At 37.1% G+C, this 14,023-nt stretch overlaps 1 protein-coding gene across 1 annotated transcript; it reads left to right on the plus strand.

Annotated features, from left to right (window-relative positions):
• Positions 1-6,095: 6,095 nt before the first annotated feature.
• LOC149847032 (large ribosomal subunit protein eL34-like) lies at positions 6,096-13,423 on the plus strand. Its single transcript, XM_089996755.1, has 4 exons — positions 6,096-6,265; positions 7,630-7,709; positions 12,803-12,912; positions 13,005-13,423. The coding sequence occupies exons 1-4, from the start codon at positions 6,187-6,189 to the stop codon at positions 13,096-13,098; spliced, it is 363 nt and encodes a 120-aa protein (XP_089852881.1). The 5' UTR covers positions 6,096-6,186; the 3' UTR covers positions 13,099-13,423.
• The last annotated feature ends 600 nt before the right edge of the window (positions 13,424-14,023 follow it).

Consider the following 14,023-nt stretch of genomic DNA (forward strand, 5'->3'; position numbering starts at 1 on the left):
CTCTATTTGTCCTATTCCAAACACACTCTTCACGAATACTCTCCATAAAGTAAAAATATCTTATAAAAGGATATTTGTTTTTATTAGGCCATTATTTCACCTCTCTTTAAAAACCATAGAACAATTCACTCTTTTGGCTTTATCACACATCAAGCCACTCCATACATGACACAAACTCACAACTCGATAAAACTCTCACATAACAATTCATTCTTATATAAAAGAATAATTCAAAACCATGTTCTCCTTGACTTCTTCTCAAATATAATACACTTTCCTCCAAACTTGATTTGATTTGTCATTCACAAGCCTCTTAACTTACTTCTCACGGATTTCCTTATTTGACTAAAATCTAAAAATCACCCACTTCCAATGTCATTCATTTCATATCAACAATTATTTTCTTCTTTCTATTTAATCAATTGGTTCATCTCTCACCATTCCATTCGAAATTCTCTATTCTCATACAAACTCTCTCTCGTTTCAAGCTCCATTCTCTCCCAGTGCTTTATTTTCAAGACATTCGATAATGGCTTCCTTCTCCACCAATGTGATCACCTCCGCAGATCTACGTTACCCAGACCTTATTCACCACTTTCAGTACATTAGCACCTTGCCAATTCAAACTGGCAAACTAGTAAACTTTGACGCTTTCACATCCCTTGACCTCCATACCTCTCTTCAAGATTTTGTTCTCATCTTAGGAACAACTAACTCCATGACCTACTATCCTCATCTCATCAAAATTTTCTATACCAACCTCTCTGTAGACCGTGACCACACCACCATTACATCCATGGTACATGGAAAACTCATCTCCTTCAATATCTCTCAACTAGGTTGCATTCTAAACCTTTCTTCCTATGGCATTGAGCTTCCTAACATAGTTCCGATAGATCGAACTGTGTTTAAGAAAGTCCTTCTCTCCACTCGCTGCACTCATTTTCCATGGCATACGAGCAATCTGAAACCTCATGCTCTAATACTCTCACACATCCTCTCATCCAACGTCTTTCCAAAGTTTCCTTCCAAGGGTTTCGTGGCAAACGAAATCTCCCTGCTCCTATATGTAATCTTCTGCAACTTTCCCATCAACTGGTCCAGTATCATTTTCAATAACATGATCAATTTTCGGACCTTCCACTCTCTTCCTTTCGGGTACTTCATCACCCATATCCTTCAGCACTTCCAGGTGCCTCTCCACCAAGACATCATTCACCGGTCTGATCATGCATTCGATGACTCATACCTCCCTGAGGAAGGGTCCCCTCGAGATCACTCTGACGATGAATGCACCAGTGAAGCTGATCCCCCAGCAAGCTCTGACCACGACATCTTCTCTACCCTCGTCGACATCCAAAATTCACAGGCTCTACTTCTCAGGAATCAAGCCTCTCTTCAACAGGCCTTTGACTCCTTGACAATGAGCCAAGATTCAAGTCACCGCCGCCGCAAGCTCAATACCACTGACTCTGACTAAAACTCATTTTTGTCTGTAATAACTTTTAAATTACTTTTATATTTGGTCTGTAATAACTGTCTTACTCTGATCCCTCCTTTTTGTCCATGACAAAGGGGGAGAAATCTTGTCTCCATTATTGGAGAAATACTCTTCTTTAAAACATTTTTCAAATTTTTTTTTATCATATTATTATTTCTATGCATAATGTCTTTTTGACAAGGGGAGCATATTTTGTCATCATCAAAAAGGGGGAGAATGTTGAGAAACTCGGTTTTGATGTCACATAATATGATACACTGTCTCATTTGATTTTATATGATATGATAATATGTCCTCTTGAAATAATGTTATATTATGACTGAATATGTTTTGCCTTAAATCTAACGAGTATTTGATGCAAGGATATCTCACCCAATAAGGATGGAGACTTCTTGTTCAAGTACAACTATGGTGCAATCATACTCCTTGAAGAAAAAGTTTGATGAGCCATACATTCCTAAAGTTCAAATGAAGAGATCGGCTACCTCAAGTTGAAGACTTTTTTCTTTTTTAGAGTCATATGTAACAGAACCTTCAGGAACTTGCATATTGCATATTACATACTCATTCATAAACACTATATCATAAAAGTATACGATAGTTTCAAAAAGCTCCTTTTTGAAAACCAATAATTATACCTTCTTACAACCTTTTATGAAAAAGATATTTTGTCATATAATAATTGTACCTTCTTACAACCTTTTATGAAAAAGACATTTTGTCATGTAATAATTGTACCTTACACTATATACAAGACAACATGAAAAGGAATGTAGGAAAAAGACAAAAACATAAAATCGGCTACATGGAGAAAACAAATATAATATGTTTTTGAAAAGACTCTAGAAATATTTTTAAGAAGATAAAAACATAAAATCGACTACAAAAGAAAAACAAATAAAATATGTTTTAACAAGACTTTAGTTATCTTCTTTAAAGAAATGTTTTTTAATATAAGAAGAAGACAAAAACATAAATCGGCTACACAAAAGAAAAACAAATAAAATATGTTTTTGAAAGGACTCTAGTTACTTTTTTCATAACCATAGAATGTCGACTTACTTGAAGTCATCATTCTCTTTACAAAGCATTAAATGCCTCCTGTAACAAATCCTTGTTAATATCCTTCTCAAAGAATGCCGACCTTCTTTTGGTCCTCATTCTCTCTGGAGACTTTGAAATACACAACATAAAGAAAACACTTGACATGACTATGTACAAATAAATATCTCAAAGCACTCATTGTACTTACACTCATTTAAAGCAAAGAAGTACTAATGTACCTCAAATCATTAATTAGAATAAAGACAAAACTACAACCCAACGTTCAATGTACTATTGTAAGAAATGGACTTTTTACATAAAATATGTATTACCTAAAATATTACAACGACTAGTGTACCCTCTATTCTACTTTTATGGAAAAAGGTATTCTCGAATTTATCTAAAAGATATTTTTTGAAATGACATAACATTTCACATTTCAAAAAGTTACAATTCCAAAAATGTAACGACTACTTTTTAAAAGCTATATAAACACACTCAAATAAACTATTCAAACAATGGAATGGAATAGACGTGTGAGCTTACAACGAGAAAATTTTTATTCGATATTTGAAAAGAGAGCCTTGAAAAAGAAAGAGAAAAAGGAAAGAAAGAAAAGAGAAAAAGTCAAGTCCAGCTCTTTGACAAAGAGTATCCTCTGAGTGACAAACAGAACATTCTGAGAATCCTTCATTCGTGCATTCATATCATTTTGAAGGTTCTATAGGAAGTATTGTAACTCTGTTATTCACTGTATTCCTTCTTTGTTGAAAGAAGTAGACATCTGTGAAAGAGGGTGTTGCCCTTCTCTGTTGAGAGAAGAAGACCTCTTGGGAAGAGGGTGTGCCCCTTCTCTATTGAGAAAAGAAGACCTCTGGGGAAGAGGGTGTTGTACTATTTATCCGGTGACTCGGATGTTATAGTGGAAAGCTCAAGTGGTTTGCTTGGGGACTGAATGTAGGTCTGGATACTGACCGAACCAGTATAAATTCTGTGTTTTATGTGTTGTGCCCTATTGCTTAATTATTTTATTTTATCGATCATTATCATATTTCACTATTCACCCCCCCTCTAGTGGAATTTCAGTAAGCTGCCCGGTTCAGGTGAATCAATACCCCGAAGGGGCAGCCCGTATACTTGAACTGTAATAGCCTGCGGGCAAAATTGTGAATGAAGTAAATGTGTTGAGCTTTCTTTTGTTCACCATCGTTGTGATTGCAATTTCTCTCACTATTCTCTCTTGCCCTCTTGCACTCTGATTACAAGCTTCCGCGATCGGCAAACAAGCTGACAAGTAGGCTTGCGGCGGTGGGAAAGGACCGTCGCGCCGCGCTGGCCCATTGAAGGAAATAGGCCCGTGACATCTATATTGCTAAAGCTTTTTGGCCGGCAACTAACCTATCTTGATTAGGTCGACAACCTTGTGGCTCTTCTTATCTCTTTAGGATAAGTTTGAAAGCGACAAAGATGCAGAAGTGATATAAGGTAGACAAAATATAAGGTTTTTTTACCCTTTCAAATAAAAGACTTTTTTTCTAAAAAAAGTACAATTTTTAATAGAAAACATTCCTCCAAAAAAGAGGTGGAGAAATGTCATGATTTATGCTCTCCACCATCCATCTCACCATCCATTATCACTCACCTCCCAAAAAAAACTACCCACTCCACAATGATTTTTCACCATCCATCACCATCACTACTTTTACCCACCATCACCCACCTCTTGAAAAACTAGGTCGGAGAAGCTCAACCACCATCACTACCCACCTCTCGAAAAACCACCCTCCCTCACTACCCACCATCACCCACCTCTCAAAAAATAGCACCTGAGAAGCTCCACCACCACTACCATAACCCACGATGATTTTCCACCGTTCTTTCTTAAATTCAAAATGCACTCTTAAGGAAACCAAACCAAGCCTGGTGCTAGTGGTACTAGTTTTTTTTTTTTTTGACGAGGAATCCTCACCAATAAGTAGGGTCACTGACACTCAAGCCCTTGCGAAACCCATCAGTTAAAGATACTTGCACACCTTGTGAGAATCAAACTTGGGACGAAGGGATCAACATCTTCACTCAAGGCCCGCAATGGTACTGGTATCTTTAACTGGGTATGTTAGCCGGCTTAACCAATGTAAAAACAAAAAATATATAATTGTATGGCCTTATCTTACTCGTCTTAAAAGCATGTGCATGTGTGTTTATTATGAGTGCAAATGGGTCAGATTTAGGTCCTGTTAGATGTAAATTTGAATCCAAAGTATATAATAGTAGAATTGAATTTGAATCCAGATCTGATTGAGATCGAGGTAAAGTTGAATATGGGTGATGCTATTGGATCCAAGAAAAATAGAAGAAAACATGTGAAAAATGCAAACGAATCGGATTTTGATTCAGATCAATTCAAATCCTAAATGAAATACTGATTCTAATATGATTGAACAGATCTGAAACCCACCCGAATACACATTTAGATTATACTGAAAGGATCCAAATCCAGAAATAACATTCAGACTCGGATGAGATATCCAACCATATACCATCCATTTTCAGCACTAGTGTTGACACCCATAATTGTAATTGGTGGTTGTCCGATCAGACTCAGCTTTTGGGTCTTTGAATTGTGCGTAGAACGGTACAAGAAAAATCCCTACTTTTTGATGATTTGGTTATAGGGCACTCTTCCTATCCCAGCAGTCTGGTTGTGTCTAGTTGGATCTTATGCTTCCGATTTGATTAGCTAGCGGACCTAGCTAGGTAGGTCCAGACCCTAATACTGATGGGTCGATATTGTTTCTTTTGAATGAAAATTAGATTTTTTGAGTGAAAGTCAATATTATTTCTGATTCGAAACCCCATTGACAGGCTCGAGTCTCATATCTAAAACCACGACCCTGCATAAGAGAACATTTGAATCAGATCCTATTGACTTAGTCCTGTGCTCAGACCAATACATAATCAGTCATGTCAATGGATCAAGTTTGCGTTGTATATCAAAACTAAAACCAAGTGTCATTACTCCGATTTCATAGAACAAGTAACTTCTGACTTAGGATTCATATTTGGTAGGAGGTTCTACACCCAACCCGAATCTGAACTGAATCCAACTTCAACAGCTAACCCATATCCGATTACATCTAAAGTATATCCGATTAGATAGTCAGATCCAAATTCGGCCTTTCTCCATCGAACTCCGAATCCAATTAGGCAATATCCGATTATGTTGGATTCGGTAATGCCTATAACGGAGCCAACCTCTTCACCTCCCTACCAATCTCAGAGGTTAAACAGATAGGTCTTACGGTGACATGTCTTGGGCCCTATTTTGGGGCCGAGCTAAGGATCCATCCCTCATTGAGCAGGCCATCGTTCCCTGGACCCAGATCCACATGGGTCCGAACCAAGTTTGACCAGCTTATGATAGTTGAAGACAAACTCACTTATGATGGAGATGATCAACTACGATCTGGGCCGTCCAATCTACCAGCCATCGTCATCCGTTGAATCTAGGTTTTCTTTAGATAAAAGGGTTCGTCCCTCCACTGGAGCGGGAACTCTGCGGTTTCGGTGGGAAAGAGACTAAGAGAGCGAGGAGGAGCGTAAGGGAGAGAGGGTGGTGGGCGAGGGAGGCGGAAGGAAGGATGGTTCAGCGACTCACCTACCGGAAACGGCATAGCTATGCCACCAAGTCCAACCAGACCAGGGTCGTCAAGACTCCCGGTAACCAAACAAAAACCCTAACCCCTAACTCTCTCCTCCCTCTTCTCCATCTGTTTTCTTGGTCACTAGGGTTTTTTATTTCCATTGCTTCGATTGCGTTTCTGTTCATATGATCTGGTTTCCCCCTGTTTCACGCTTAATCGGGTTTCTTAAAGCCATTTTGGTTTCGGTTCGTGATTGATGGTTTTGTTTCAGTCTCGTTTATGGTTTGAACCCGGTTCTGCTTGTGAAACCTTGATTCATTCTCTTGTTAATCTCGTATTGGTCTCTGAACGTGGCAAAGTGTCTTTTTCTTTCTCCTTTTTTAGGACTTTTTGGCAGTTGGTTTAGTGAACGTTTGATTTTGTGATTCCTCGCGCATGAAATAATCCTTTCTTGCTTGTGATTGTGTTTTATTCTACTCGGTTTCCTTTTTCTCCTTGTTTCTTGTGATTATTTTGTATTTTCATTTCTTATGCATTAAGTTTTCCTGTTTTTTCTCTTCTTTTTTTGTTTCTTTTTCTAGTGATACTCTTACCTGAACTAGTGTTGGGTCGTTCAACCTGCTAATTTTTGTTAAACCTTGGTTTTTCACTTATGTTGTATCGAGCTACATCAATGTCTTTTGTTTTATTTTCCACTTTCCTTGTGAATTTACCTTTTTTGGGGGTCCGTAGGAATTCAATTTTTTTCATTTGTTGAGCAAGATTTGATTGTGGCATCGCGTATTCCTTGTCTGTGATAAAACTGTTAGTTGCCTTTTTGTTTCAGTATTAGTCATAACGACTCTGTCATATATATAATCTACCATTAAACCTATTGGATTCAACCTTATGAAAATGATTAAACACCCTTAAAATAATGCCATTTTTTTAATGCATGGTTACGCTTTTGGGCATTACAGGTCTTTGAACTTGGAGGAAATTGAAAAGTCAAAACACCTTTTTCAAAAATGTAACTTTATGAAGATATCAAAGTTACCTTTTTTACCTCAAGAAATAACCTTGCATTCTCAAAAATGTCATTTTTAATGTGATTTAGTCATTTTCATAAGGTTGAATCCATTTAGTGTTAAACCTAACTGGTTTACTGGTAGATTAACCCATATATATACGTGGTTCCTTTTGCTTATGGGAGATTTTTTTTCTTTCCTGATGTTTTGGTTTTGGAATTTCAGTTTGTCACTTGACCTTTTCTCTGTGTTTTTGTTTTATACATATGAGCAGTTTGTTGTTCTGGTTTGGGACTGAAATAGGATGATTTGCTATTTAGGTTTATATATTTTTTATATGGGAAGAGTGGTAGATCTTATGCTTCTGGTTTTGAATTAATTTGCTTTTTCTTTGCTTAGATGGTTCTAATTGGTTGTTTTTTTGTGTCTTTAGGGGGGAGACTGATTTACCAAACTTCAAAGAAGAGAGCCAAGGGACCTCAATGCCCTGTGACTCACAAGAGAATCCAAGGGGTAGGAATTTCAGTTTCATTGCAACGTTTTATATTTCTAGTTAATTTTTTTACTTTTAGATTGAACTTTATACTTGATTGAAATATCATTAACGGTTGTCATAAGATTTGTTTGTTTCTAACCTTTTGCTTAACTGTGTTGATGGGTTATTGTAAATAGTTGCAAGTGGAGACCTGGAGAGACCAATTTTTAAATGAAAGTTTAATATTTTCCTTTTTACTATGCATTGAGTTAATAAGGCTGCTTGCTATGCCCAGCTCATAAATGCTCATAAAATGGAGCTAAAATAAAATCCTTTTTTATAGTAAATCTGTGAGCATGGATTTTTTTATCAATCATCTTTTCATTGAAGGGGGTGCTGTTTAGGCAAATTATTTGTCCTTGGCAATGTTGTGAAAAGCATTGAGGCATAGCGGATCACTCCCAAAATCTGAAGCGAGGCATAAAGCGTAAGCCTCAAAAATTTTTTTGAAAACTTAAAAAAAGTTAAAAAAAATATCTACAAATACAAATAAATAAAAGAAATGCTTTATTGATGAATCAACAACCAATCAGAAATAGAAAATCTCAAATAAATACCAAAAAATGTGGGATTAACATGTAAAGGTTACATTAATGCAACAACTTGATCTATGTAAGTATCTAAGAAATAAAATATAATTATATAAACATTCAATAAAAAATTAAGAGCCAATACCTGCTGAAATTCAGATTCATACACAATAAGAATCAACATATATTACACAGGAATTCCTTGTTGAAACAACAAAGCAAGAGCCAATACCTGCTGAGGAGAAAGATAAGAAAACACACACACATGCATATATATGTGTACACACACACTTCTTAAAAAAAACTACACAACATAACAGTATTGACAGCAAAATATAATGTCCTAACGTGTATATATATCTGTTTTCCACACAAATACACACAGATTTATATACAACAACAACAACAACAACTACGCCTTCATCCCAAAACAATTGGGGTCAGCGATATGAACCAAAAAAGAAATTCATTTTGGGTCTTCCACATGAATCCTTTTCCTCCAATCATTTCTATCCAACGCCATGTCCTCAGTGAGGTTCAAAGCATTCATATCCTTTCCTATCATCTCCATCCAAGTCTTCCTAGGCCTACCCCGACCTCTTTTAACTAATATATTTTCCCATTTCTCCAACCTTCTAACTGGAGCATCATTAGGCCTTCGCCGAATATGTCCAAACCACCGTAAACGATTCTCTCGCATCTTATTTTCAATGGGTGCAACACCTACCTTCTTACGTATCTCTTCGTTCCGAATCTTATCTTTTATTGTATTTCCACACATCCATCTAAGCATCCGCATCTCAGCTACACTCATTTTTTGAATATGATGTCTCTTGGCAGCCCAACATTCCGTACCATATAGTAAAGCGGGTCTAATAGTCGTCCTATAAAACTTTCCCTTCAATCGCAATGGCATTCTACGATCGCACAGCACTCCAGTAGCACTTTTCCATTTCATCCACCCAACCTTTATCCTATGATTTACATCTCCATCAATTTCTCCATACTTTTGAATGATGGATCCCAAATATTTGAAATAATCATTCACCGGTATATCTTGCTCACCAAGCTTCACTACACTCCCATCACTACTTCGTTGCTTACTAAACCGACATTCCATATATTCAGTCTTACTCTTACTCAACTTAAAACCTCTAGCTTCCAATGTCTGTCTCCATAATTCTAACTTAGCATTAACCCCAGCTCTAGACTCATCAATCAAAACAATATCATCAGCAAACAACATACACCACGGTACATTTTCTTGAATTGATCTCGTAAGCTCATCCATCACTATTGCAAATAGGAAAGGGCTTAAAGCAGATCCTTGATGTAACCCAACCGTTATCGGGAAATTGGTTGTCACCCCTCCACAAGTGCGGACATTGGTTACTACTCCTTCATACATATCTTTAATTATACTAATGTACTTGAGAGAAACACCTTTCTACATCATTGTCCACCAGAGAACGTCTCTAGGTACTCTATCGTATGCCTTCTCTAAATCAATAAAAACCATATGCAAATCTTTGTTCCTCTCTCTATATCTTTCAATAAGTTGTCTAAGAAGATGTATAGCTTCCATAGTTGATCTTCCAGGCATAAAACCAAATTGATTCTCCGATATCATGACAACCTTCCTCAACCTAGACTCAATCACCCTCTCCCAAAGTTTCATATAATTATATAATTAAATATAATTAATTAAATATATAACATTTATAACTGAGAAACAAATTATATATCTGAGAAACTGATTACATAATTGAGGAACTAATTATACCTGAATTATATAATATATATGTAATATACACCTGTTCAAACACAGAATCTATATGTATATAACTGAAAAACAGACTGAAAATGAAAAAAGAAAAAGAAGAAGAAAAACAAAGAGAGTGGCGGGTGAGAGCTGAGAGGAGGAGAAAAAATAACAGGAAAAAAAGAAAAGAGAAGAGGAATGGAAAATGGGATAAAAGAGAAGAAGAAGAAGACAGTAGAGAAAATGAAGAGGAAGAAATAAAAAGAAGAAAAAGGGGAAAAAATTGCGTACCTCGGAGTGACGGGGTCCTTCTAGCTGGCAGTGAACTGAGAGAGAGAGAGGCATGGCGAAACCTTCTCCTCCTCCTCCTTGGAGAGAGAGAGGGTGGAGGCCCTAATCAATTGCCCCCCCCCCTTTACTTTTTTGGGTCAAATGGTGTGCACCTCAATGCAAAAGGTCCCTCCTCTTCTGGTGAGGTGTGCCTTGAATCGCACTGGTCCTTGGTATCTCATGTTCACGATCATGTTTAGAGATTGCTATTATAATGAATTATAGAAACTAGTGTTCATTTACTGCACTTGTTTCCTTCATAATAAGATCTTAGCATTTTGTTAGACCTTTTTTTCCATCAGAACAACTGTTACTGGCCCTGTTGACTCTGTTTGGAGGAGGCACTTGGGAGAGTTGGCGTTTGAGAATAGGTGATCAGACATGTAGATCCTCTAGGAGAAAGTAGGTGAAAAAGAATTAGGTCCTTCCAAATTCCTTCTCAAAGCTTCCCTTCCCTCATCAGGTCCTTCCATAATCCAAAACAATTTCACTGGAGTCCCTTTTTGTGTACCCTCTTGAAAAAGAGTGTTCTGAGCTCTATTTCATCTCTTGCTGTATTTTGATAGTTGCACCATTTGAAATTGTTCCTGTTTTTCTCTAATACTGCTAAACTACTTTCTGTTAGTTCTTCCTCTTCTTTTCAATTCATGCTTCTTTCTGCTAGTTCTCTGTTCTTTTCAGTGTATGCACTATCTGGTAGTTCTTTCTGTTCTATTTAATGTGTATCATCTTAGTTTAATTTATGGCAATTCATGGTGGCAGCTGTTTTTTTTAAATCAAAGACTAAATTATTTATTAAACTTGCACTGAAATTCAAAGATACAGTCTCTTACATGCACGCCATGAATGTACATATCTATTGATAGAGAAATTGTTACAAAAATTCAATTTGTTAATAAATTTCATTGTATACCTTTTGCTGCTGATATTGGGTTACAAGTTCCAAAGACAACCAATTTATGTTGCTTTCTTGTACTTCCTGACTTTCTATCTTATAGGACTAGTAAGCACTGGTTGTGGGCCTTTGTTTAACTTTTTAACTTGGGTCCAATAAATTTTGTTGGTATGACCTTTCGGCTTGAAGATATCTAATTGGATTATGAGCCAGTTCTGTTTTCTAATGATACTCAGTGATGCCTCTTTTCTAAGCATTGCCATTTGGCTATCCTGATTGAGCCTCTTGTTCTCTGTCCTCATCAATCCTCTTTTTTCCTTTTTTTTCAATGAAAAAACCTAGATTTGTTGTCACCATGCTTCAGATAGAGATCATTTGAGGAACACAGGAGCCCGCTGACAAAGAAAACCCATTGATAAGTAATGTTGTTGTGTGCTCTCCAGCATGTGTGGTCTGCCACCCTCTTGGCCATGGATAATTTTGTATGGATCCCTGAGCTCTCTCTCTCTCTCTCCCCTCCATAGTAGCGAAAAACCATGATCATCGATCTTCGAAGTTTTGTATCTGACATGACTGTGGACATGATCCCTATCATTCATCCTTGAAGCCAATTTGCAGGATTAGATATTCTTCATTATGTCTCTTTCTCGTTTTCCTTTTTTCCTCTGTTTGTTCAGATTATATCTTTTTGTTTTTGGACAAAATTAGGGGGAAAGAAAAAGTTGGGACATTGGACATAATATATTTTTTAGAACTTATTTTAGATGTCCCCTTATCACCTTGTTGAAGCCTTTTATTTTTTGCGTGGTCTATAAAATCTCTGTCATGGTGCTGTGTGGTATTTCATCTGGTATTCACACTGTTGGAGTAATAAAAGCTTCCTATATGTTGGGGTTAATGTGCTTTATCTGCCTGGTTGTATCTATTGCTGATTTAGATGTTGATGTTGTTCAGAGTTGAAGATTATGCTTGAAAAGTCACTGCTCTTGTCAAACCATATGTAGGCAAATTTTTTTATGTTATATTTGTCTTTTGGCAAAGCTTAAAGCTAGATGGATGCCACATGGATACATGGACTTTTGAACAAAATGATTTTGTGAAAACTTGGAACATAGGATACTCATGCATGTAATGTATTTATGTATCTGGGGGGTGCAAGTGGGCCTAATTAATAGGTGTTATTATTGTCATGGGAGATGCATCTCTACCAATTTTTTGGCATCACACGGTAGAGTTATCCTTTTCTCCTATTGTTATCAAATGCAGCTATACATTGTTATTCTCAGCCCCATTTGATTGCATATTTACAGTGGGTATCAATGGGTGGGTGGGATCCAACACTTGTTACTCAATTGTTGTTGGATTCTGGAACACAACTCTAAAATACATGCCCTATATCTCTCTCTCACATGCTGACATGTGCACATAGGAACAACAGGTTTTTTGAGTTCAGGTAATCCCATTGGGGATGAGTGAATGGAATCAACCAAGGTTCTCCATCTTTCCTTGCTTTCCAGGGGAATTTAGTGAAGCTGTCTTTGTTTGCATATGCAGATTCCTCATTTGAGGCCTGCTGAATACAAAAGGTCTAGAATATCAAGGAACCAGAGGACCGTTAACAGAGCTTATGGTGGTGTTTTGTCAGGCAGTGCTGTCAGAGAAAGGTATGCACCCTTTTCTCACTGTTACAGAATATAAATTGATGGACAGTATCTTGTAATTCTTTTACATGTTTATTTTTTCTACTGTAATGCAGGATCATCCGGGCCTTCTTGGTTGAAGAGCAGAAGATCGTTAAGAAGGTATTGAAGATCCAGAAAGCTAAGGAAAAGCAGGCTGCCAAGAGTTGAAGACTATTAGAACCTCTTGTGCTTTCTTCACCCAAAAGAAATTTTGATTTTAGTTGATGGCGAGTGACTTGGCAGAATAGTGTTCCCTGAGTGTGGCGCTACGATTAATTTGTTTGGCAGAAATTGATGGACCTGTATTAGCTATGCAGTTTTGCATTTTGACAGACAAATCATGTTTTTTTTTGTATTTTTGTATTTTTTTTGTTTCTGCTCTTGTTAGTCCGTTAAGATTAATGGTCTCTTGATACCGTTGGTTCTTTTTTGAACATCGAACGGTAAGAGGCTTTGCAGTTAGGTATTATCGTCAATTCATTTTTCCCATTTTTCAGTTTCTACTGATTGTGTTGTGCGGTGGATAATGTTTAACATGACCTTATTTTGTGCCTTTTTTTGTTCAATGCCCTTTTGTGCCGTTTTGGACAAGAAACCAGGTTTTTCTTCAGATTCTGTTTTTTAATTTTTCGAATGCAAGTTTTCAACCACTCCCGTTTCAAAGGGAGTTAAAAGCCATGTGTTTTGCCTTGCCATTTTTTCTTTAATGTCCTCAAGGGAAAGATCTTTGAATCTTGATCTAATCGCTTGGTGGATGCGGGCCTTGAGTGTAAATTCTCTTTTGAAGCTCCGGAAGGATGCATGGTTCTACTGTGACTTTGTTCACTGCATTTTTCTCAGTGATTGCTGTTTATCTGCATTTAGTTTTTATGGAATTGTGTTTTTGCTTGATGTTCTGTTGTATTTTTCTAATAGGGTCTTGTGGCCAAGTAAAGCGGTTTGAAGAAACAAGGCTTGAACTGTTCAATGGCGACTGCTTTGGGCGTTATACCAATCTTCGCGCTTTCATGATGTTCAAGTTAGCTTCTCACTTTGCAAGCCCACGCTTGAGATTAGGCCGATCTCAAGAGAAGTAATGATTTCCTTATATGGA

The sequence above is a fragment of the Nuphar pumila genome, chromosome 2 (assembly GCF_984573655.1).
Source record: "Nuphar pumila chromosome 2, dmNupPumi1.hap1.1, whole genome shotgun sequence".
Lineage (NCBI taxonomy): Eukaryota > Viridiplantae > Streptophyta > Magnoliopsida > Nymphaeales > Nymphaeaceae > Nuphar > Nuphar pumila.

Bases quoted from the DNA above. Each gene is read 5' to 3' on its own strand.
- LOC149847032 (XM_089996755.1), top strand. From the start codon at position 6,187: ATGGTTCAGCGACTCACCTACCGGAAACGGCATAGCTATGCCACCAAG. The intron at 7,710-12,802 runs GTAGGAATTTCA...TTGCATATGCAG, and splicing joins CTCACAAGAGAATCCAAGGG to ATTCCTCATTTGAGGCCTGC. The intron at 12,913-13,004 runs GTATGCACCCTT...ACTGTAATGCAG, and splicing joins GGCAGTGCTGTCAGAGAAAG to GATCATCCGGGCCTTCTTGG.